At 37.7% G+C, this 24642-nt stretch overlaps 1 protein-coding gene across 1 annotated transcript in view; it reads right to left on the bottom strand.

Moving 5' to 3' along the window:
* Positions 1-22842, bottom strand: part of TMEM30A (transmembrane protein 30A) — a 61724-nt gene extending 38882 nt beyond the window's left edge. The window contains exon 1 of the mRNA XM_037842786.1: positions 22310-22842. Coding sequence (XP_037698714.1) covers positions 22310-22546 — 237 coding nt within the window. The 5' untranslated portion in view covers positions 22547-22842. The remainder of the gene's footprint in view (positions 1-22309) is intronic.
* Between the last annotated feature and the right edge of the window lie 1800 nt (positions 22843-24642).

Raw genomic sequence — 24642 nt, 5'->3', positions numbered from 1 at the left:
CATAGGCCCTGTGCTGGTTTGAATGTGTTATGTCCCCCAGAAAAAGCCACATTCTTTGATGCAATCTTGTGGGGCAGACATATTAGTTGGGATTAAGTTGGAACTTTTGGATTAGGTTGTGTGTACGGAAATGTGCCCCACCCAAATGTAGGTGATAACCCTGATTAGATCATTTCCATGGAAGCGTGGCCCCACCCATTCAGGGTGCGCCTTGATCAGTGGAGCCATATAAATGAGCTGACAGACAGAAGGAACTCAGTGCAGCTGTGAGTGACATTCTGAAGAGGAGCTACAGCCAAGAGGGACACTTTGAAGAAAGCACAGGAGCTGCAGATGAGAGACATTTTGAAGACAGCTGTTGGAAGCAGACTCTTGCTCTGGAGAAGCTAAGAGAGGACAAATACCCCGAGTGCAACTAAGAGTGACATTTTTGAGGAACTGCAGCCTAGAGAGGAACGTCCTGGGAGAAAGCCATTTTGAAACCAGAACTTTGGAGCAGACTCAGGCCACATGCCTTCCCAGCTAACAGAGGTTTTCCAGACACCACTGGCCATCCTCCAGCGAGGATGTGTTACCTTGGACACTTTATGGCTTTAAGACTATAACTGTGTAACCAAATAAACCCCCTTTGTAAAAGCCAATCCATTTCTGGTGTTTTGCATTCCAGCAGCATTAGCAAACTAGAGCAGGCCCCTAACCCACCCCTCACCAGCTTAGTGCAGATCTGGCCTGTGGTCCCAGTGTTATTCCCTGGTCCTGGTTTCAGATGAGCAAAGTAACCATTATACACATGCTGGGAACATGTATGTCAGGTCCAAACTGTCTGGTGGTTTGGTCTGAGGGACTTGGTGTACCAGAACCTGTCCTGCATGTAGAAGGTGACTCACAGAGCTCTCCTACAGAATGCTGTGGTAGAGCAATCAAGTAGTTCTGCCTAGGGCAAGGGACTGTTGGCTGTAGGACTAACAGTGCAGTGCTCCAGGAATATGGCAGCCATCTCTTGGTCTCTCCCTTCTCTTCCAGGTTTCCTTGATTTCAGCTTACTACTTCCTGTGGCTTTCTTTCTTATAAGTCTGAATTTCACTCTGCTTATACAAGACTCTGTACCATACTGACTGAGGTGGGCCAGACCTTCTTAACTAAAGTAACCTTACCAAAAGCTTTTACTTGCAATGGGTTCATACCCACAGGAATGGATTAAATTTAAGAACATGTTTTTCTGGGGGTACATACCCCTTCAAACCACCACAACTGAGAAGAGTATTTTCATTTCTCCCTTCCTTCCTTTTCTTCCTCCTTCCTTCCTTCTGTCCTTCCTTCCTTCCTCACTCCTTCCCTCCTTCCCTCCATTCATTCATTCAATTAGCTTCTGACATTCAAGAGACACTCTGTCATAATACTATCTGGCTACCAGCTGGATACAATTTTAAGGAACAGATGCCTCAGAGTTTTAAATTCTAGCAATAATATTAAAATATCAAAATGTCCAGGTTTCAAAAAAAGATTACAAAACATACAAAGAAAAAAGAAAAAATGGCCCAGGCAAAGGACAAGATTAAAGCATTAGAAACCATCAATGAGCAGGACTAGACAAAGACTTTTAAAAAATGGTCCTATATACACCCAGGGGTGTAAATCGCCCTGGCAATGTGGGAAATGACTCTTGAAGATGAACCTGGAACCATCACTGTGGGATTAAAGAGGATCTTCTTGACCAAAAGGGAGAAGAGAGATGAATCAAAATAAGGTTGTTTTCCTGATTTCATTTAGTTCTTTGCCATGTTTTTCTTTAGCTCTTTGAGAGATTTCACATGGAGTCAAGAGATCACTCTGGAGGGTATTTTTATGTGCTATACAGATATCACTTTTTAGTTTTGGTGTGCTGGAATGGCTAGGGAGAAATACCTGAAACTGTTGAACAGCAACCCTGTGACCTTGATTCTTGAAGATAACTGGGTAACTATGTAGCTTGCACAGTGTGACTGTGTGACTGTGAAAACCTTGTGGCTTTACAGACAGATGAGTGAAAAAATGGGGACAAAAATTAGATGAAGAATAGGTGGGATGGAGGGGACGGAAAGATTTAGGTGTTCTTTTTTGCTGTTATTTTTATTTTGGAGTAAGGAAAGGGTTCAAAAATTGATTCTGGTGATGAATGCACAACTGTATGATGGTGCTTGGACTAACTGACTGTACACTGTGGATGACTGTAGGGTATGTGACTATATTTCAATTAAACAGTATTTAATAAAAGTAAATGAACAATGGGGTAAGGAGGGAAATGGGATGTCTTTGGTGTTCTTTTTTATTTTTAATTTGTTTTACTTTTTGGAATAATGAAAATGTTCAAAGTTTGTGGTGATGAAAGCACAACTATACGACGATACTGTGAACAACTGATTGTACACTTTGAATGACTGTATGTTATGTGATTATATTTCAATAAATTTGCTATTAAAAAAAGAGAAAAAATATGGTCCTAAATATACTCGAAGAGCTAAAGAAAAACATGGCAAAGAACTAAATGAAATCAGGAAAACAACAGATGAACACAAAGAGAATGTGAATACAGAGATGGAAATCATGAGAAGGAACCAGCACTGAAGACCTCAGTAAGAGAAATTCAAAATTCCCTAGAGTGGTTCAACAGCAGACTGGAGCTGGCACAAGAAAGAATCAAACTTGAAGTTAAGACAAATGAAATCAACTATTCTGAGAATAAAGAGGCAAGAATAAAGAGAAGCAAACAGAGCCTGAGAAACTTGTGGGACACCATAAATCATACCAATATGTGCATTGTGGGAGTCCAAGGAGGGGAAAGAACAGGGTAGAGAGAATATTCAAAAATAATGACTGTAAACCTCTCAAATTTAATGAAGATGAATATACACATCTAAATTGCTCATCAAACTCCAAACAGAATAAATTCAAAGAAACATCACAGAACCATGGTAATCAAATTATCTAATGCTCAAGGATAGAGAGAATTCTGAAAGCCACAAGAAAGCAACAGGTCAAATACAAGGAAGTTTCAATAAGATTAAGTGCCAATTTCTCAACGGAAACCATGGAAGTAAGAAGTCAGTGGAAAGACATACTTAAAGTGCTAAAAGGAAAAAACTGCCAACCAAGAATTCTGTATCCAGCAAAACTATCTTTCAAAAATGAGGGAGGAATTAGAACATTACCAGATAAATAAAAGCTGAGCTATTTCATCACCACTAGACTAACCCTACACAAAATGCTAAAGAGAGCTCTCTTAAGGAAAGGAAAAGACACTAGACAATTGACAGAAGTCACATGAAAAAATAAAGAGCTCTGGTAAAGACAATGGCATGGGTAAATATAAATACCCATATTGCATTTTTGATTTGTAACTCCACTTTTTACTTCCTACAAGATGTAAAAGGCAAATGCATAAAATGTAATGATAAATCAATGGTTTTGGATTCATAATGTAATAACTTGTGACAAGAATTACTCAAGAGTTAGAAGTCAGAGAGGTACAGGAACATAGTCTATGCATGCTACCAAAGTTGTTAAGTTTGTATCAAAGAAAAAGAGACTGTTATAAATTTAGGATGTCAAATTTAAGCCCCAAGGTAACCACAAAAAATGTATCAGAGAATATGCAAATTCATAGAGACAGAAAATACAGAACAGGTTACCAGGAGCTGGGGACAGAGGCAATGGGGAGTTAATGCAGAATCAGAGTAGGGTCTCTATTTGGGGTGAAGGGAAAATTCTAGAAGCAGATGTGGTGAGGGTACTACAACATTGTGGATGTGATTCATTCCCCTGAATGGTATGCACGGGAGGGGATGGAATAGGAAGACTTATGTTTTTACATATATTTCCACAATTAAAAGAAAAAAGAAAGAAAAACTAAAGAGATAATGACAATTAAATGCAATATATAATGCTGGATGGGATCAAAGAATGGAGGAGAAAAGGGCCAAAAGGTCATTATTGGGACATAAGAAAAAATGGAATACAGAATGTAAGCTTTATATCAATGTTAAATTCCTTGAACTTGATAACTGCACTGAAGGTGATAAGTGACTATCCTTGTTCATAGAAATGTATATGGACATGTTCAGAAGATAGATAAATAAATAAATGAGAGAATGATATTGCAAAGGTAGCAAAATATTTAAAAGGGCAGGTTTGCGTATTTGGGAGAGTGGGAGTATGTTGGAGTTCTCTGCACAGGGTCTGCCTTATTTCTGCAACTCTCCCTGAAATTATTTCAAAGTAAAAGTTATTTTTAAAAAAAGCAGCAATGGGAACAGAAAAGAGATGGTAGATTCACAAACTATAGAAAAAGTAGAATCTATAGAACTTAATGCCTAGAGACGGTGTGAAGAAAAATAAGAAGTTTAGGTTGATTTCCAGAGGCTCTTGTTTGAAAAATGAGTGGATAGCGGTGCATACCATCAGTGAGGCTTACTGATGCTCCTTGTGTTGTGAAGCCAATTGTCAGCTCTCAATCCCCCTCCTACTTTAACTATTTCACATGGTTGTTTACACCCTCTTCCTCAAAACTGGTTTCCAGGACACCACACTCTTCCTGCTTCTCTCCTACCTCACTGCCTGGTTCTTTTCAGTTTCTTTTGCTAGTTTTTCCTCATCTCTCCAACCTCTAAATAGTGGAGTGACTTAGGGCTGTCTTTGGACCATCTTTCCTTTTTTTTTTTTAAAAAAAAAAAAAAAAAAAAAAAAACCATATAATCACTCTTGCTTTCATCCAACCTAATGTCTTTTTATAACATCTATGCTGATTGTAGCAGGTTGAATAGTAGCCCACAAAATGATATGTCCGTGTCCTAATTCTCGAAACCTGTAAATAACACATTATTTGGAGAAAAAGGTCTGATGATTTTATTTAAGTTAAGGATCTTGAGATGAGGAGTTTATCCTGAACTGTATGGGTAGGTGATGCACACAGAGGAGACAACAGACAGAAAGAAAGCAATGTGAAGATAGTGACAGAGACTGAAGTGATGTGGCCACGAGCCCAAAGAATGCCAAGGCAGCTACCAGAATCCGGAAGAAGCAAGGAGTGGAATCTCTACCCCTAAAGCTCCTAGATGGGGCATGACTCTGTCAGATTTCAGACTTCTAGCCTTCAGAATTGAGGGAATAAATTTCTGTTGTTAGCTACCAAGTTTGTAGTAATTTGTTACAGCAGCATCCAGAAACTAACACACTTATTAACCATCAAAATGTGCAACTCCAGCCTCAATCTTCCCCCTGAACTCAAGACCCATGTGTTCAAATGCCTACCCAACATTTCCAGGTTGGGTATCTAAAATGCATCTCAAACCTAACAAGTCATAAACTAAACTCTAATCTGCTTGCAACTTCCTAATCCTCTACTACTCCTCCAAAAACTCCTTTTCCCAGTCTTCCCTTTTGATAAATGATAACTCCATCCTTCCAACACAGTCCAAAGTATCTTGAAATTATCTGATTCTTTTTCACTTTCTCTCACATCCACATATCCACTGCATAAGAAAATTCTGTTAGCTCCACCTTCATAACAGAACTTAAATCTAACTGCTTTTCACCCTCCACTGAAACTATTCGGCTGTAACCACCATCATCTCCTACTTGAATTATCACAATAGCCTCTAAAATGGTTTCCCTACTTCCCCAGGCAATATTCTCCACATCATGGTCAGAGTGACTCTTTTAACCTTAGTGATATAATATCACCTTTCTATGCAAAGCCTTTCAGCAGCTTCCCATCACACTAAATATAGAAGTCAAAGTCCTTGTAATGGCTTACAAAGTCCCATATAACAGGCACCCCATTACTTTACTTCTCTAACCTCATCTTCTACTATTCTTCCACACTCTTCACCCTATTCCACCCACATTGGCCTCTGCGCTGTTCCCCAAACATCCTACTAAACATACTCCTAAGGATCTCTGCTCTTTCCTATTTATCCTGCCTGGAACTTTCTTTTCTCAGGTATCAATATGGCTCACTCCCTCACACCTCCTTAATTCTTTACTCAAATACCAATTTACTAAATCCTTCCCTGATGACCCTATTGTAAATTGTAAACCATCCCTCAACCCTCCCTATTCCTCTTCCATCCTTTATTTTTCTTAATACATTTTCCACCATTTAACATACTTCAGATGAGGGCTTCCAAGAAGATTAAGAACTCAATAGAGTGTTCTGAGCCAAGGAAATTTGGGATTCATCAGCAGTAGGTGGCAGTTGAAGTCACCGTCAGGGATTAGAGAAATTAAAAAGAAAGAAGGGAAAAGACAGACCACTGAGGATCACCAAGAGGTAAGCAAAAAAAAAGAGGGCCTGATGGAGACTAAGAAAGAGGAGCTAGAGAGGCAGGTGAAAATCCAGGAGACAACGGTGACATAGATTTGGCATACACAAATAATGTATGTCCTTGGGAAAGGCAGAATGGTTGGTCAAAAAATAAATGCAATGAATAAAGGAGTTAAATGGGGGAGGGGTGGGGGGAAATGGGCAACAAGTGTGGACTCCTCTTTTCAAACAGATTGTGTAGAAAAGAAAACTACAGACCAGCACCCAAGGGAACAAAACAAGAGGTTAACAGTGCTCATGTTTGAATCCCAGTTGTGTGATGAGAGGCAAACTACTTACACAGATTCAATTTTCTTATCTAAAAAACAATGGAGAATATTAACACTGTCCTTGTAAGCATCAACTGTATCAACTGATATAATGCATGTAAAATTCTTAGTGAGTAAAAACTCAAAAACTGTTAACCATTATTAATATTTTTATTATTATGGGGAAATAGAATCAAGAAAGGACGTTTTCATATTTTTAAGAGGAAAAATTAGAACACATTTATATACTAAGCAGAGACGGAAAAAGGAGAGGTTGGAGAAAACAAGAAGAAAGTGATAATATTTAATATTCCTTGTATACATTTGTTTAAAAAGAAAACAAAACAACTTAGCAGCAAAGCCACACACGACTTGCTTTTCACATACAAAAGCAACACAGAACACCTATCATTAAGAAGTCAACTTCAACTCAATACTATATTCAACATAAAAATGCAATAATTAACTCAGTATCTAAACTACTAGACATCTAGATAGCCTAGTTCCCATCCAGCAGACTTACCATAATACCTCCAGATAAATCTTCTTATAACCTTGTACTGCAGAGACTGCTAACAATCCCACACACCAATTTCTGATCTATCTTTCATCCACAATACAATACTCTCAATTATAGCTATCTGAATAAAGATTACATTTCCTAGACTCCCTTGCAGCCAGTGTGACCTTGTTACTAAGTGGACATGGTATGTGGCAGCTGTCAAGAACCTTCATGATGCCTGGAAAACGATGTGCTAGCTGGAACTCTAGCCTCCATCTTGGACCATGAGCATGAGAACCAATCCCTAAAAACGGCAGGGTAGAAAGCTAGACAGAGTGAAGACTCAAAACAAAGCCTCCAAAACAGCACTGTACTATGCTTCTAAGGGATTTCACATGAGAAAGAAAATCTTAATTACACATAGCTGAACCCAATCCTGACACATATTATGTCCATCAAGTTACTTCCTTCGTGTAATACATTATCAAATAGCCACGACTATTGACAACTAGCTTATTTGCCCTTATTCCTATTTTCTCTATATAACTTGAATTCTGCCACTAGCTCTTTTTGCTCATATTAATCTCCTTTCTTGGAATGCATCCATACCTTCCATTTAGAAGTGCTAACTATGATTAAAGGTCCAATTCAAAGCCTACTTTCACCACCAAGTTTTCTGTGGTCATTAGAGACAGATATGATCTTGTCTTCCTTTGAACTCCTAATGCATATTCTGTGTGGGCCACTCACCTACCAATACTCAGTGTATCTTTTTAAAAGTGAAATGTCTTGAAGATGGTGGAGTGGCGAGGTGTGGAATTTAGTCTCTCCTCTAGGGCAGCTGGTAATTACCAGAACTATATGAAACAGTGTTTTCAGAGTCTCCATCGTATACAAGTTTGAAATCGGTGGAAAAGCTGAGATCACAGAGAACTTTGTAAGTTCCCTTGACCAGGGGTCTGGCACCCCTCCCTGCCCAGACCCCACAGACTGTCTTGCAGCTGGCTCCTTGAAAGGGGAAAAAAAACAACAACAACAACAGTCTGCTGAGGGCAAGGAAGGCTCAACCCAGTCTCAACTGCAGAATTAAGTAACAAATTAATTAACTAATTTTTGGAGCTGGGGGTGCTAGAGAAGGGCTGGGCTCCAGGAACGGGGGGCAAACAAAAGTGGGCACCCACTCCCTGGCTCCAAAAACGTGCTTTTCTCCCCCTACATTCTGTCTCTTCTTCTTTCTCACTGATTCATTATCTTTTTCCACTTCAATAGCCCCCTGCAGGGGCAGAATTAAAGCTACTGGAGAGTAATTATCCAGATAATAGCCCAAAATGCACCTTTAAATACTCTATTCTGACACTGACAAAATTTCCAGACTGGGGAAAGGCTTTTAAAAGGGAATTCTATTTTTTTTTCTTTTCTTTAATTTAAAAGTAACATATGTGGTTATTTTCTATCAGACAGCCCAAGCTGAAGGTCTAGGCTAGTCTTGGAGGGAGACAGAGTACTCAGAACCTCTTTGAATTTCAGATTCACTTTGAAGAAAGTCTCCAACCCAGTCTTTAATTGGCAACTCAAGCTGACCAAGGAATTAAGCTGGAGTTCCCCAAAGAGGAGAGGGGAGAAGGGAATAGTGCCCCTGGGAGACAGCTGGAATTCCTAGGATTGGGAGAGTGGAGGGAGGTCCAACTCAATTGGCAGCCCTCCTTATGGGAACTCAGACCCCAGGGACTGGAATTCAGATTCCAGCTTCAGTCATTCACACCCCCAACAGGCTCAGACTCTGCAGAGAATTAAAGGTACTTCACCTTCTTACACTGGTGGGGGAACTGAAGGCTGGCAAGTGCCACCTGCTGAATAGGATAGGAAAAACACCAAGTGTAGAGGCCTCATAGGAGGGTCTCATTCTCAAGGAAACTCCATATCTTCTTCATGAGACCTGGGCCTCTCTAGACTCGGAAAACCTGACTGGGGTCAAACGTACCTGAGGAGACCCTCTCTCAAAAAGACTACATAGAGGCAGGGCAAGAACAGAAAAACAAGAGTTGAAAAATTCTGATCAACAAAATAGAACCTAAGTTAGAGGTCTAGAATAAGTTGAACTGGACAACAAAGCCTAGAGAACAAAGTCAACCAACAAAAAACCTCTGGGTAAAAGAGTGAAAACAAGCTCCAAAATAAACTAATCAAAAAGATCAGATGCCTAGACTACTTAGATTAACAAGCCATACTAGGAAACATGAAAATATGGATCAGCCAAAGGAACAAACTAATAGTTCAACGAAGACACAGGAGCTGAAGCAACTAATGCTAAATCAACTCAATGAGCTGAGGGACGATATGGAAAAAGAAATGAAGGATATAAAGAAGACACTGGATGATCATAAAGAAGAATTCATCAACTTGAAAAAACAAATGGCAGATCTTATGGGAATGAAGGGAATAATGGAGGAGATGAAAAAGACAATGGAGGGACACAACAGTAGATATGAACTGGCAAGAGAAAGATCAGTGAACTGCAAGACAAGACATTTGAATTCATACACACAAAAGAACAGATGGTGAAAAAAATGGAAAAATATGAGCAGGGTCTTAAGGAGCTGAGTGACAATATGAAGCACAAGAGTATACATGTTATGGGTATCCCAGAAGGAGAAGAGAGGGAAAGGGGGTAGAGATAATAATAGAAGAAATATTCACTGAAAATTTCCCAATGCTTATGGAAGACAGAAAAAATACAGATTCAAGAAGTACAGCATACCCCAAACAGAATAAATCCCAATAGACCTACTCCAAGACACTTACTGATCACATTGCCCAATAACAAAGACAGAGAATTCTGAAAGCAGCAAGAGAAAAGCAATCCATCACATATAAGGGAAGCTGGATAAGACAATGAACAGATTTCTCCGCAGAAACCACGGAGGTGAGAAGACAGTGGCATGATATATTTAAGATACTGAAAGAAAAAAACTGCCAACCAAGAATTCTATATCCAGCAAAAGTGTTCTTCAAAAATGAGGAAAAGATTAAAATATTTTCAGACAAACAGACACTAAGTTTGTGAATAAGAGACCAGAGCTACAAGAAATACTAAAGGGAGTGCTACAGGCTGATAGGAAAAGACAGGAGAGAGGGATGGAGAAGAGTGTAGAAATGAAGATTATCAGGAAGGGTAAAAGGAGAGAGAGGAAAAAATAAGACATGACATATAAAATCCAAAAGACAAAAATGGTAGAAGAAAGTACTGCCCTTAAAGTAATAACATTAAATGTTAATGGATTAAACTCCTCAATAAAAAAGACACAGACAGGCAGAATGGATCAAAAAACAGGATCCATTTATATGCTATCTATAAGAAACTCACTCTAGACACAAGGACAAAAATAGACTGAAAGTGAAAGGTTGGAAAAAGATATTTCTTGCAAACAACAATCAGAAAAAAGAGGGAGTCACTATATTAATATCAGACAAATTAGACTTCAAAAGTAAAACATTTAAAAGAGAGAAAGGACACTATTTATTTAAAAAAGGGCCAATTCATCAAGAAAACATAACAAACAAAGATATTTATGCACCAAGCCAGAGTGCCCCAAAATTCATGAGGCAAACAGTGAGAACACTGAAAGGAGAAGTAGATACCTCTACAATAATAGCTGGAGACTTCAATACACCACTTTCGTCAATGGACAGAACATGTAGACAGAGGATCAATAAAGAAACGGAGATGTTGAATTGTATGATAAATGAAATAAGCCTGACAGACATTTATAGAACACTATACCCAACAACAGAAGGATACACTTTTTTCTCAAGTGCTCATGGAACATTATCTAGGATAGACCACATGTTGGGTTACAAAGAAAGTCTCAACAAATTTAAAAACATTGATAGTACACAAAACTCTTTCTCAGACCATAATGGAATGAAGAAGGTTGTAAAATTCACAAATAATGGAGGCTAACCAACACCCTCTTAGAAAACCAGTGGGTAAAGGTAGAAATTACAAGAGAATTTAGTAAATACCTTGAGGCAAATGACAATGAAAACAAAACATATCAAAATTTATGGAATGCAGGAAAGATGGTGCTAAGAGGGAAATTTATTGCCCTAAACACCTATATTAAGAGAGAGCAAAAATTAAGGAATTAACTGTTCACCTGGAGGAACTAGAGAAAGAACAGCAAACTAACCCCAAAGCAAACAGAAGGGAAGAAATAACAAAGGTTAAAGCAGAAATAAATGAAATTGAGAACAGGAAAACAATAGAGAGAACTGACAAAACCAGAAGTTGGTTCTTTGAGAAAATCAATAAAATTGATGGACCACTAGCTAGGCTAACAAAAAAAAAGAGCGGATGCAAATACATACAATCAGAAATTGGAAAGGAGACATAACTACTGACCCTGCAGAAATAAAGGAAATAATGAGAAGATACTATGAACAACTACATATTAATAAACTAGACAACTTAGATGAGATGGACAACTTTCTAGAAAAGCATAAACAACCAATACTGACTCTAGAAGACATAGACGACCACAACAAACCAATCACAACTAAAGAAATTAACTCAGTTATCAAAAAGCTCTCAAAAAAGAAAAGTTCAGGACCAGATGGCTTCACATGTGAATTCTACCAAGCATTCAAGAAAGAATTAGTACCAATTCTGCTCAAACTCTTCAAAAAAAAAAAAGTTGAAGAGGAGGGAAAGCTCTTCATTCTATGAAGCCAACACCACCCTAATACCAAAATCAGACAAAAATACTACCAAAAAAAAGAAAATTATAGACCAATCTCTTTAATGAAAATAGATGCAAAAATCCTCAACAAATACTTGCAAATTGAATCCAGCAGCACATTGAAAGAATTATACGCTACAACCAGGTAGGATTTATTCCAGGTATACAAGGCCGATTCAACACAAGAAAATCAATTAATGTAATACAGCACATTAATAAATCAAAGCAGAAGAACCACATGATCATCTTGATCAATGCAAAAAAAAGCATTTGCAAAATTCAACATCCTTTCTTGATGAAACAATTCAAAGGACAGGAAGAGAAGGGAACTTTTTCAATATGATAAAGGCAATATATGAAAAACCCATAGCTAACATCATATTCAATGGGGAAAGACTGAAAGCTTTCCCTCTAAGATCAGGAACAAGACAGGGATGCTCACTGTCACCAGTGCTATTCAACATTGTGCTGAAAGTCCTAGCTAGAGCAATTAAGCAAAAGAAATAAAAGGCATCAAAATTGGAGAGGAAGAAGTAAAGTTTTCACTGTTTGCAGATGACATGATTCTATATGTAGAAAATCCAGAAAAATCTACAGCAAAGCTACTAGAACTAGTCAATGAACACAGCAGAGTGGCAGGCTACAAGATCAACATGCAAAATTCTGTAGTGTTGCTATACATAAGTAATGTTTAACAAGAGGAGGAAATCAAGAAAAAAATTCCATTTACAATAGCAACCAAAAGAATCAAGTATTTAGGAATAAACTTAACGAAGGTCACAAAATACCTATACAAAGAAAAGTATGAGAAACTGCCACAAGAAATTGAACAGGACCTAAAAATATGGAAGAACATACCATGTTCATGGATTGGAAGACTAAATATAGTTAAGATGGCAATTTTACCTTAACTGATTCATAGATTCAATGCAATACCAATTAAAATACCAACAACTTACTTTGCAGAAATAGAAAAACCAAATATCCAAATTTATTTGCAAGGGCAAGGTGCCCCGAATAGCCAAAAATATCTTGAGAAAGAGGAACAAAGTGGGAGGTCTCACACTACCTGACTTTGAAACATATTACAAAGCTACAGTGCTCAAAACAGCATGGTACTGGCATAAGGACAGATATACCAACCAATGGAATTCAACTGAGTGTTCAGAAACAGACCCTTGCATCTATGGACAACTGATCTTTGATAAGGCAGTCAAGCCAAATCAACTGGGACAGAGCAGCCTTTTCAATAAATGGTGTTTGGAGAACAGGATATTCATTTCCAAAAGAATGAAAGAGAACTCCTATCTCACATCTTATACAAAAATTAACTCGAAATGGAGGAAAGACCTAAACATTAGCACTAAGACCATAAGACTCTTAGAAGAAAATGCAGGGCAATATCTTAAAGATCTTGTGACAAGAGGTGGTTTCCTAGACCTCACACCCGAGGCACGAGCAACCAAAGAACAAATAGATAAATGGGATCATTCAAAATTAAACACTTTTGTACATCAAAGGATTTTGTCAGAAAAGTAAAAAGGCAGCCTATGCAATGGGAGATATTTGGAAATCACGTATCACATAAGGGTTTAATATCCCAAGTATATAAAGGGACCCTACAACTCAACAACAGAAAGACAAACAATCCAATTTAAAAATGGGCAAAAGATATGAACAGACACTTTTCTGAAGAGGAAATACAAAAACATATGAAAAAATGCTCAACTTCAAAACACAATGAGCTATCATCTAACACCTACCAGAATGGCCCATTATCCAAAAAACAGAAAATTACAAGTGCTGGGGAAGATGTGGAGAAAGAGGCACACTTATTCATTGTTGGTGGGAATGCAGAATGTTGCAACCACTCTGGAAGATGGTGTGGAGGTTCCTCAGGAAGCTAAGTATAGATATGCCATATGACCCAGCTATTCCAGAGGAACTGAAAGTTAAGACATAAATGGACATTTGTAAACTGATGTTTACTGTGGCATTATTCACAATTGCCAAGAGATGGAAACAACCCAAATATCTATCAACAGCAAAGTGGATAAACAAACTGTGGTATATACACATGTTGGAATATTATGAAGCTGTAAGACAGAACAAAGACATGGAACATACAATAACGTGGATGAACCTCGAGGACATTATGTTGAATGAAGTTAACCAAAAACAAAAGGACAAATACTGTATGGTCTAACTAATATGAACTAACAATGAGCAAACTTCGAGAGTTAAAAGCTGATAACACAGGCTACCAGGAGACAGAAAGAGGGTAGAGATTGGGCATTTGATGCTGAAGGACTATAGAACGTTCAGCAAGATTGATTGTATAGATCCAGAAATAGATAATACTGTGTGATGGTAGCACAATATTTTAAGTACACTGAACAAAGATGTCTGTGAGTAGAGCTGAAAGAGGTGGGATAGAGGAATGTATGACACCAGAGGTAAAGACAGATGATAAAGACTGGGACTGTATAACTTGGCAAAAACTGGAGTGGCCAAAGACTGTTACTAAATGTACACATAAAAAATGTTTTCAGATGTGGGAGAACAACTGAATGTCAATTATGCGGAGTATTGAAAATGGGATGATCTTTGGGATAAAACATAATCAGAGCAAACTGGAGTCTATGGTCAACAGTAACATTGTAATATGCTTCCATTAAATGTAACAAAGGCAATATACCAAAGCTAAATGTGTATGAGAGGGGGATATAAAGGAGGGATATGGTATTCTTGGTAGTGGTGTTGTTTTCTGTCCTTACTATTACAGTGTATTGTATGATATTTTATTTTTCTTTTTATTATCTTTTTTTATTATTTGATACAAAAAAATTTTTTCATAGTCGTCAATATGTTCAAGTGCTGACTGTGGTGATAAATTTACAACTATATGATGATACCATAAACAACTTACTGTACATTGTGGATAATTGTATGGTATGTGAATATATCTCTATAAAATTGTAGGAAAAAATATAAATAGTGGTAAAAGTGCTGGAGAAGACATGGAGAGAGGGATGTATCTAATTACCATTGATGAGGAGGCAGAATGGTGTAGCCTTTCTGGAGGTCAGTGTGGTGGTTCCACAAGAAGCTAACTATGTGGGGACCATAAGGTCCTGCAACCTCATTATGGAGTATGTACTTGGAAGATCTGAAAGCAGAGACATGAACAGATATTTGCACACTGGTGTTTACAGAGGCAGTATTCATGACTTGCAATGCATGGAGGTGGCCTGAGGGTACATCAACTGAGGAACAGAATGGTGAACAGTAGTGTATGCAGACAATGGAATATTGAGCAACTACGAGAAGGAGAGAAGCTGTGAGACCCCCAATGAGGTGAATGGATCCCGTAGACAGCATTTTGAGTGAAGTACACCCGAAACAAAGGCAAACACTATAATGTCTCACCAATATGGACTAACTACAATGTGTAAACTCAGAATTGAATCTTAGAGCACAGCCTAACAGGGGAATGAGTACTGTAATGGTTCCTAGATTGTAAGCTCTTACAGCAGTCAAATCTATTCCTGAATAGTAAAGGCTATCTCCAAACTCGGAGATGCTGATCCCTTTGTGTATAGCCTGATTGGTCTCTGGAACATTGGGTATCAGTGTGACACCTGAAACACAAGAGATAGAGCTCAGCAGATATGAATGTCAGTATTAGCACATACAGCAACTGAAGAAAGGAAGAAAAGAGGAAAGAAGGAAAGAAGGAGAGGGAGAGAGAGAGGGGAGGGAGGGAAGGAAGGAAGGAAGGGAGGGAGGGTGAAAAAGAACCCTGACTTCAATTAGAGATATGAATGAAGCAGATCTGGTTAAGACTAGGGCAAATCAGGCCAAAGGGTAAAGGTTGAAACTGACTGTGTGTTAAAACTTCAACTTCCATGTGAGACCAAGGTAAGAGATGTTTATTTGGTGCAGGATCTATATTTTCTAAACAATTTAACTTCTACAGTCAGTTTGTCCAAACACCACAATTACATGGGACTTTGAATAGGAAGTGAGATATGGTAGGTTGTATAGGTTAGAGTGAAATAGCAATACACCTCAAAGTAATTTGGATGGAGAATAAAAATATACATGCAGGGCCCCCCTGAGGAGCTGGGGGAAAATGCAGAAGTGCTGGACTACCTCATCTGGATTGTTGTTGCTGTTCTCACAAACACTGAGGACTGAAGGCTTAGTATGCTGAGCCCTCTATCTTGGAGCTTGCTCTTACGAAGCTCGTTACAGCAAAGGAGAGGCTAAACCTGCTTATAATTGTGCCTAAGAGTCTCCCCCTGAGTGCCTCTTTGTTGCTCAGATGTGGCCCTCTCTCTCTAGCTAAGCCACCTCAGCAGGTGAACTCACTGCCCTCCCTCCTATGTGGGACCTGATTCCCAGGGGTGTAAATCTACCTGGCAACACAGGATATGACTCCCAGGGATGAATCTGGAACTGGCATCATGGGAATGAGAACATCTTCTTGACCAAAAGAGGGATGCAAAATGAAACAAAATAAAGTTTCAGTGGCTGAGAGATTTCAAACGGAGTGGAGAGGTCACTCTGGTGGATGTTCTTATGCACTAAATAGATAACCTTTTTAGGTTTTAATGTATTGGAATAGCTAGAAGTAAATACCTGAAACTATCAAACTCCAACCCAGTAGCCTTGACTCCTGAAGACAATTGTGTAACAACATAGCTTACAATAGGTGACAGTGTGATTGTGAAAACCTTGTGAACTGCACTCCCTTTATCCAGTGTATGGATGGATGAGTAGAAAAATGGGGACAAAAATTAAATGAAAAATAGGGTGGGACAGGGGAATGATTTGGGTGCTCTATTTCAGTTTTATTTTTTATTCTGATTCTGATTCTTTCTGATGTAAGGAAAATGTTCAAAAACAGACTGGGGTGATGAATGCATAACTATATGATGGTACTGTGAACAGTTGATTGTACACCATGGATGACTGTATGGTATGTGAATATATCACAATAAAACTGAATTTAATTTAAAAAAGAAAGTGAAATGTCTTATCTTCCCTTGGCCCCTCCCCCTTCAAATTCCAGGCTCCTTAAGAAAAGGGGGCTTCCCTTTAAAAAAAAAAAAAAGAGAGAGAGAGAGAAAGAGAGAAAAGAAAAAGGAACAGGGGCCCTGCCCTGTCCTCAAATATTTTTCTCTCTCCCACTATCGCAGAGTAGCATTTGTATAGAGAAAATGCCCATTGTTAATTAAAACTCCCGGTACATTTAAATCAGTTTGTGATTTTTTTATCCTCAAATAACCATTATGCTCTTTATCAGCCAAAATTCAAAGATGACCTGACCTAATGCCCAGACTGTAATAAATTCTGTTGGATGGCACAATCAAAAAAATAAAGTTTTCACTGAAGTTCATAGTTTATAACTTATCTTAGAAAGACAGATGCTAACAAGAAGAAAGAGGGGCCACAGTTACTTCAATTTTTAAAATTAATGCTTTTTAAATGTCAAAAGCATACAAGGGACAGTGCAGAACACAATGATAGCCTGGAGACCTGCCCATTAACTTAAATCCAAAAGACAAAAAACCAGAGGCAAAACAGAACAAAAGACGTAGATGAGTAGATTAGTTCAAGTTATCATATTTTCTCAGCTTTGTTTTTGCTACCACTCTAATTGTTCTCCTAAATCAAACTGGCATTTCTCCTTGGCAATTCTAAAAATACATCCTATTCCAAAGAAACAGATTCTGAATTTAATGCAGTGGGACAGGAGGAATTTGAAGGACATGCATAGAAGTACTGGAAAACTTCCATTTTTGAATGTAAATCTGACTTAAAGGAGATCAATATAAAACCTAAACAGGTCACTCAAAAAAATGCTGAGTAATAATGTAAATCATTTTAAGTATTACTCAGAATAAGTAAAAAATGGCATTTTAAGAACCCTTGAACTGATTATATCACACTAAAGAACTCACCTGTAGTCCTTTCTAGTGGCTCAGATGCAGACAAAAAGTAAAAAATCTTAAGAGCAACTTTGTTTAGGTTGCTTAAACTCCATCTGATTATGATAAAGAAATGAAGAATGATTTTACATAAACCAAGAATAATGATAAATATAGCTAAGGTATTTTATAGCTACTAAATTGGTACAAAGATGGTAGAACACAAGCAATTATCAGAGATCATTACATCTATTTTCAATGATTATAAAGATTAAAATGTGTACACTAAACACAACTATTTTCGTAACAAATGCTAAATTTGCCAGTATGTTTCTTTAAAACTCTAATTTTCTATTAAGGACCAAATATTAAATATTTTAGGCTTTGAGGAACATGAGGTAAAATCGAGGGTTATTATGTAGGTTCTCATAACAAGAAAATACAAATTTGCACAAATATTTATCAGTGAAATTCAGAATAATAACTGAGTATAATTTTTTTTTTCATAAAGCAGGTCGACTAATGAGAAGAATAGAATTCTTTTTTGGGCTGATAACACTTCACATAACTGGGGTTCAAAGTTATCATTCCCTATTATCAAATTGAATGCAAATGTTCATTAGTAAAACCATTCTTAGCTCCTGGGCAGCACAAATTAACTAAAGTTACTATAAAAACAAATGAAAACACTACCACAAACACCTTACTTTCCAAGTCGGCTCCTAAGCAACTACAACAGTTGGAGTATTAAAATCTCACTTCTTAACATAAAGTACCTAATCTTTAATAATCATTTCTACAAAACAATGTATTCTTTTTCCTTGACCCTCAGCTAAGGATTAAGTATTTAAAAAAAAAATTTACTAAAGCAGAAGAGAATTTTCCTCTTCTTAAGAATCTCACAATCTTAAGAATCCAATTTACATAGGAATAAAAATAGATAAAAATGTATTTTTTTTTTCAGAAACTAGGGAAACAGAAAATAACCAGGATTAAAAATTGAGAGTGAGGATAAGTAAAAAAATAAGACAAAAAGGAGAGTTGGGGGTTCTCTATCAAATGGTAGAAGGGAATGTGCAGCAAATTCACTAAGATTTCATAAAAAATCCTGAACACTTGTGTAAATATTAATTTGAAGTAAACGGGTAGTTTTTAAACTTACTTTCAAGATTACCCTGAAAAATGCTTTCATACTATTCTAACCATTAATTTAAAACTTTATATAACTACACACTGATAAATTTTCTCTACCTTTTTCAACTGAGCACCATTCAATCAATATCTCTACATCACCAACAAGGGCCCTAGACTAGGAAAATATTACCTTTGTAAGCTTCATTTACTGCTAAATGAAGACATTAAATATTTAAAGTACTTTCTCATGACTGATAAAATTAACCACCATAGTTTTCTAATAACCTCATTTATTTAGATTACGAAAGATAAAAAAAAAAAAAACAGATACAAAAACAAGGGGAGAACATGTTGCCAAGTGTAAACATTAAAATGTAAAAATACCTTTTTTACCTTTTCTACACCTTTTTCAGAGGAATTCAAGGCACTTTTCAAGAGTAGTAAATTTTAGTATAACATTTCTGGGAGTCAGGAAAGAAAGAATTGCTTTTTATATCTAAAAAGTTTGTATTTCTGATCTTAGCACTTTAAGCTATTTCCAAAAGCATTTCAATTTGACAAGTCTCCTTTGCCTTGTAATTTCATCCAAACTGCAATGAAGATACAAAAATTTGAAAAATCAGGAAATAAACTAAAAAGGTGTAAGCAGCTTATAGTCCGGAAGTGAAAGTTGGCAAGAACGTCTCATTACACAATTACTTTTAATAACCGTCAACACAATTCAGTCCAAACTACAGGTTAACAAAGGGTGACAAGGAGGAGGAAACAAGCATGTGTATACTGGTAAAGCTCCCCAGATTTTTCTACCAACTCCACATCCAGTTCAGAACAGCTTGTCTACATATTTGTTAACATCCAATTTTAAAAAAACAAACATGGATTCTAACTGTACAACCACACGTCAACTTTTGTACAAAATTCCTAACCATTCCTAATTTTCATTTTCTCTGGTTCCAAAGGTTAAACGATTTGAAAATGCAACATCAAAAAAGAAATCACAAAAACAAAAAGTATAAAAAAAAGAAAAAGAAAAATGACCAAAAAAAATCAAATTTAAGTTGGAAATCATAGACTTTTTAGATTTGAACAGTATCTTACACATCATCTTTGAATCTTTTGGTTCTTCAAATAAAGAAAAATGTGCCTAATCACAAACTAGAGAGTGACAGAGCTGAGACTCCAACTCTAATGCCCTGACTCTAATTTCATTGTCCTTGTAACCAGATCAGGTGCCACAGACTCTCAAAGTAACCTGAAATCAGACTTACACATGAGAATTACTTAACACATCTCCATTTCTCCCACTACTTAGTGTGAAGAGCCATATTTTATTTTGGTACACAAAAGTTTTAAAGAAAATAAATATTTATTTTCAAAGTATAATAAATATTAACGTAAGTTGAGTTGTTAAAATTTAGTAAAGAACCATTTATGTAAAATTCCAAATTACTGCTACTTTTCATCTTAATATTAAGAAGTTTACATAAGATGATTCAAATTTCTCACTTTAAGAAATTATTTTCTTCTACTTAACATACTCAACTAACTTATTGGCAAATCTCAACCTCTATGACTCCATTTTTCATCTCCTGGTTAAGTATCATTATAATTATGGTAACAATTTTTTGTACAAACTTAGTGTCAGACATCATACCTTTATGGTTTCTAATTGTCACATTTTGCAAGATATGCATTCTTTTACTTATTTTACAGATGAGGAAACTGAGGCTCAGAGACATTAAATGAATGTTTCAAGGAAACTGAGCTACTTAATGGCTGAGCTGGAATTTAAACCGAGCTCTGCCTGACTCCAGACTGAAGTTCAAGGTCTTTGCATTACACCACTTTGCCCATGTCCTTATATAATGTTTGATCCTAGTATGTTTGGCAGGGCAAGAAGTACTACATTTGCAGGACTATTAGGAGAATGAAATGATAAAAATACACGTCAAAAAATACACTGGGACACTTTCTTTAGTTATTAAAGCTTCAGTTTAATAACTGAAAATGGATTTTAGTAAAAGATTTTAAAAACTACTTAGTGTTGGTAATACAGTGGTATATGAGAACTCTATATTTTATGCATGATTTTTCTGTAAACCTACAACTTCTCTAATTAAAAAAACGACTTAGTTATGCTATAGCTACTATTCCAATTAGTTATTAATATAGAAGCAATGTACAATTTAAAAAATTAACTGATCTCGCTTTTACAGGTAACACTGTAAATTAAATTGGAAAATGGGAATCTTTATTTCTACTGTGGTAGTTGAAATTAAAATTATTCTATTTATTTAATAAAACTAAATATTTAATAAAATAAATAAATAAATATGTAATAAAAATATTTAATAAAATTAGAAAAAAAAATCAAGAGACCTTGACCCCAGTCCCTGCCTGTCTGGAATAAGAAATACCCTCAAATATGCAAGAAAAAAGAATGAACTAAAGTTTAATACTGGGCTCCTACACAAAGTATTTACATTCCATTATCCACTCATCTTCAGCACTGCAGATGGATGAAGATACTGTTATTGCTGCTCTGACAGAAATAAAGATGCTTCCGCCACAAAAGTTTCTCTATCATGCCATACTACACTGGAATTCAGTAAAATGTTCAGTAGTCAGTGCACCAGTTATTCTGAGTGTGGTCATTGGCTCTTTTTGTAAAGTTTAAAAATCTAGAATAAGACTAGGACTAGTGTATTGCCTGATTATTAATAAACTCAGTCTAAAAAACAAAACAGGAATTGAAGCTTCAGGTTTCATTTTATTTACATCATGCCCTACAATCAGAAACATCTAATTAGCTCAAAACAAAAGATACTGTGCCTTTTCGGTCATCTGTCCTAATATGTGACCTGGTAACATACGACTTAACTTTTTTACATAAAAATCACCTATACCTCTATGACTCTTTTCCCAACAATGGCCAAAGTGTATCCTGGGAAACTCCTATACAGGTAATACTGTTCGTGTCAATTTCATCGGGGTTACATCCAAATATAACTTTTTTTCGCCACTTTTCTCTTTACCTGCCTTGAAAAACTCCCTAATCCCCACGCAACCACACAGACCGCCCATTAAAAGAGCGTTCTTCACCTTGCCACCTTCTACAACAAACATTCATCCTGTCTCTAACCTAACAAATCGCGAGCAGGAGAGAAACTAGGGCAAAACTGCAAATTTAGGAAACCCGCGGAAAGAGACAGCGGTGGCGGGGGGGGGGGGGGGGGGGGTGGGGGGGGGGGTGCGAACAGAGGAAAAGACGGAAGGTGTGAAGAAGGGCGGGTCCCGCCTGTCAACCTCCAGAGAGCTGGAGAGTGGGGCAGGAGGCGAGGACTCCGCTCCCAAGCGACGCCAACTCCCATCGCCGCTCGCCCCCTCACCTCGATCTCGCGGATGTTGTTGGAGGTAACGAAGATGCCGATTCCAATGGGGATGAAGATGAGGCCGATGATGAAGAACGTAGGTAGCACCGTGCCCGCTGTAAGGATGGGCTGCCAGGCGGGCAACCGTTGCTGTTTGAAGGCCGTGTTATCCGGTCTCCGGTTCTTAGCCGTGACCCCGGGAGCACCCGGGGGCCCACCGTCCACTTCATCCTTAGGGTTACAGTTCATCGCCATCGACCCCCAGAGAGCAGCTCCGCGACGCGCAGGTGGATCGCCTAGGGTACGCGCCTGCCAATCCTGACAACAGACGCGCAGTTGCCGCCGCCGCCTCCCACCTCCACCTCCGCTGAAGAGGCGGAAGACGCGGGACACCCTTCCGCAGGCGGCCGCTGACCGGAAGTGAGAGTCGGCTGAGGACGCCAGGGGGTGGGTGAGAGGAAGGAGGGAGAAGAGTGAGGGACAAGGGGAGGGGATGGGGAGGAAGGTAGAAGGGGGAGGGAAAAGGCGGTCGCACCCTGATCATCTGCCCTGTGACGACAAAGTGAGGGGCTCAACCTCAGAGCGTGAAGCTACGTTAGCGCATGCGCTACCATGAGGGGGCGGGGGGAGGTGGGTGAAGAGATCTCGGCGCTTGCGCCATAGGTGCGTATTTTGTTTACGCTTCTGTTCGCACAAACCGTGCGGTAGTTTTTGTTTCTATAGCGTCAGCCGTTCTAGGCGCGCAAGCTTTACCTGCCAGGTCTGAACCGTCTTTGTCAGTCCCAGAACTGCTGACAAGAGGACTGTCTGGTGGCCTCAGCGCCAGCCAGGTTTTTCTTCATTTCCATGCCTCTCTGAAGGGAGTCGGAGCACTTGAAAAGGCCACACCAATGGAGCTGGAGTCTTATGGCATGACAATGTTAGTGAAGTAAACCGCCGTGGAAAGCGCAAATATAAACACTAATTGAGATCCCTGATGTGTGGCCCTTTTGTCCTAAAGTTAGATATACTATTGCTTGGTTAACGCTATTAATCTTGCTTCTAATTGAATTCGTCTCACCTATTTTTCCTCGGTTAATGGTCTTTACGTTACTTTTTTACTTTTCTGGGTCCTTGTTTCTCTTTTGCACATTTAAAAGTCTTGTAATCTGCGACTTTCTACTTTTTTTTAATTGCTGATAAGCAAAATCTTCAGCGAATTATGGCATTACTATAATAGCACATACTTTTAAAATGCCAAGTATTTAATGACCGAAGGAAATGCTCGTGATATAAAAGTGAATAAATCGGGATTCCAAAGTAGTATAGATAGTATGGGCATAAAGTATAAGACCTAACTAAAAAGTAAATAGTGGTAACCTCCATTGACAGATTGAAGGATGTTTTTCCCTGCTTCTTTGCAGTTTTTTATATTTTCCAAAATTTCTGCAACAGGTGTGTATTATTTGCAAAATTTTAAAAAGTTATATGCAGTCCACATTATCCTAGCTGTTTTGCAATCCAGGCCAGAGATGGAATCGCATCATTTGATAACAAATGCCCAAACTTTTGGTGGGCTTTAATTGTCTACATTTAACGTATTTTGGAAGGTAAATCACGGAAAGAGAAACTGAAGAGTACTTGGACAGCATAGTTTGCAATTAAATGTTTTTTTTTTTTTTTCAAAATGACCACAAGTCACAAGAATGTGAGCCAATTGAAATACTACTTTGGCAGATTTTAGAGGAATGTAATACTTGCTACCTTTCATTAACTGACTTGTCTGGTTTTGCTCTTACATGGCATCCGTTATTTCTCAGATTCTTAGCACTGATACCATGCTTGGGTCTGTATTTTGTTTTATCTACAGAAGTTTACCTTCAACCTCAGGCTCGAATGGAAAACGTTAATATAGTGTGGTTGATGGAGAAGGCATGGAATCCTTTTATTTTGCTAAGATATGTTGGTTAACAAAATGCATATAACAATATTGGCAACAACGTAAAAGTACACAGTATAAGGCAAGTGTTTTTTTCCCCCATTTCTACATAATTATACCCAGTAAATATGATAGTTCTTTAATTGATTTGCTATTCCAGCATTCTGTAAATTTTGCCTTCAGTTGTTTTGTTTTAATCTTGAGTGAGTGTGATGTATTTACTTCCTTTTTCTTTAGTTTTGTTTATTCATAGGAAAAATTAGTTAACTGCTTGTCTGTTTTATTATTAGAAATTCCATTTGACTGAAACAAATTTGTAGAACTGAAAGCTTCCTTAGATTCTAGTCTAAGGAAGAATCTGAACTTTCATTTTTAGATGAGGGCCAAAAGGATGAAATTACTTTTCCGGTTCTCTTGTTATCCCTCCGATTTC

The sequence above is a fragment of the Choloepus didactylus genome, chromosome 7 (assembly GCF_015220235.1).
Source record: "Choloepus didactylus isolate mChoDid1 chromosome 7, mChoDid1.pri, whole genome shotgun sequence".
NCBI classification, from domain to species: Eukaryota; Metazoa; Chordata; class Mammalia; order Pilosa; family Megalonychidae; genus Choloepus; species Choloepus didactylus.
This window is presented reverse-complemented; position numbering and strand designations above follow the sequence as displayed.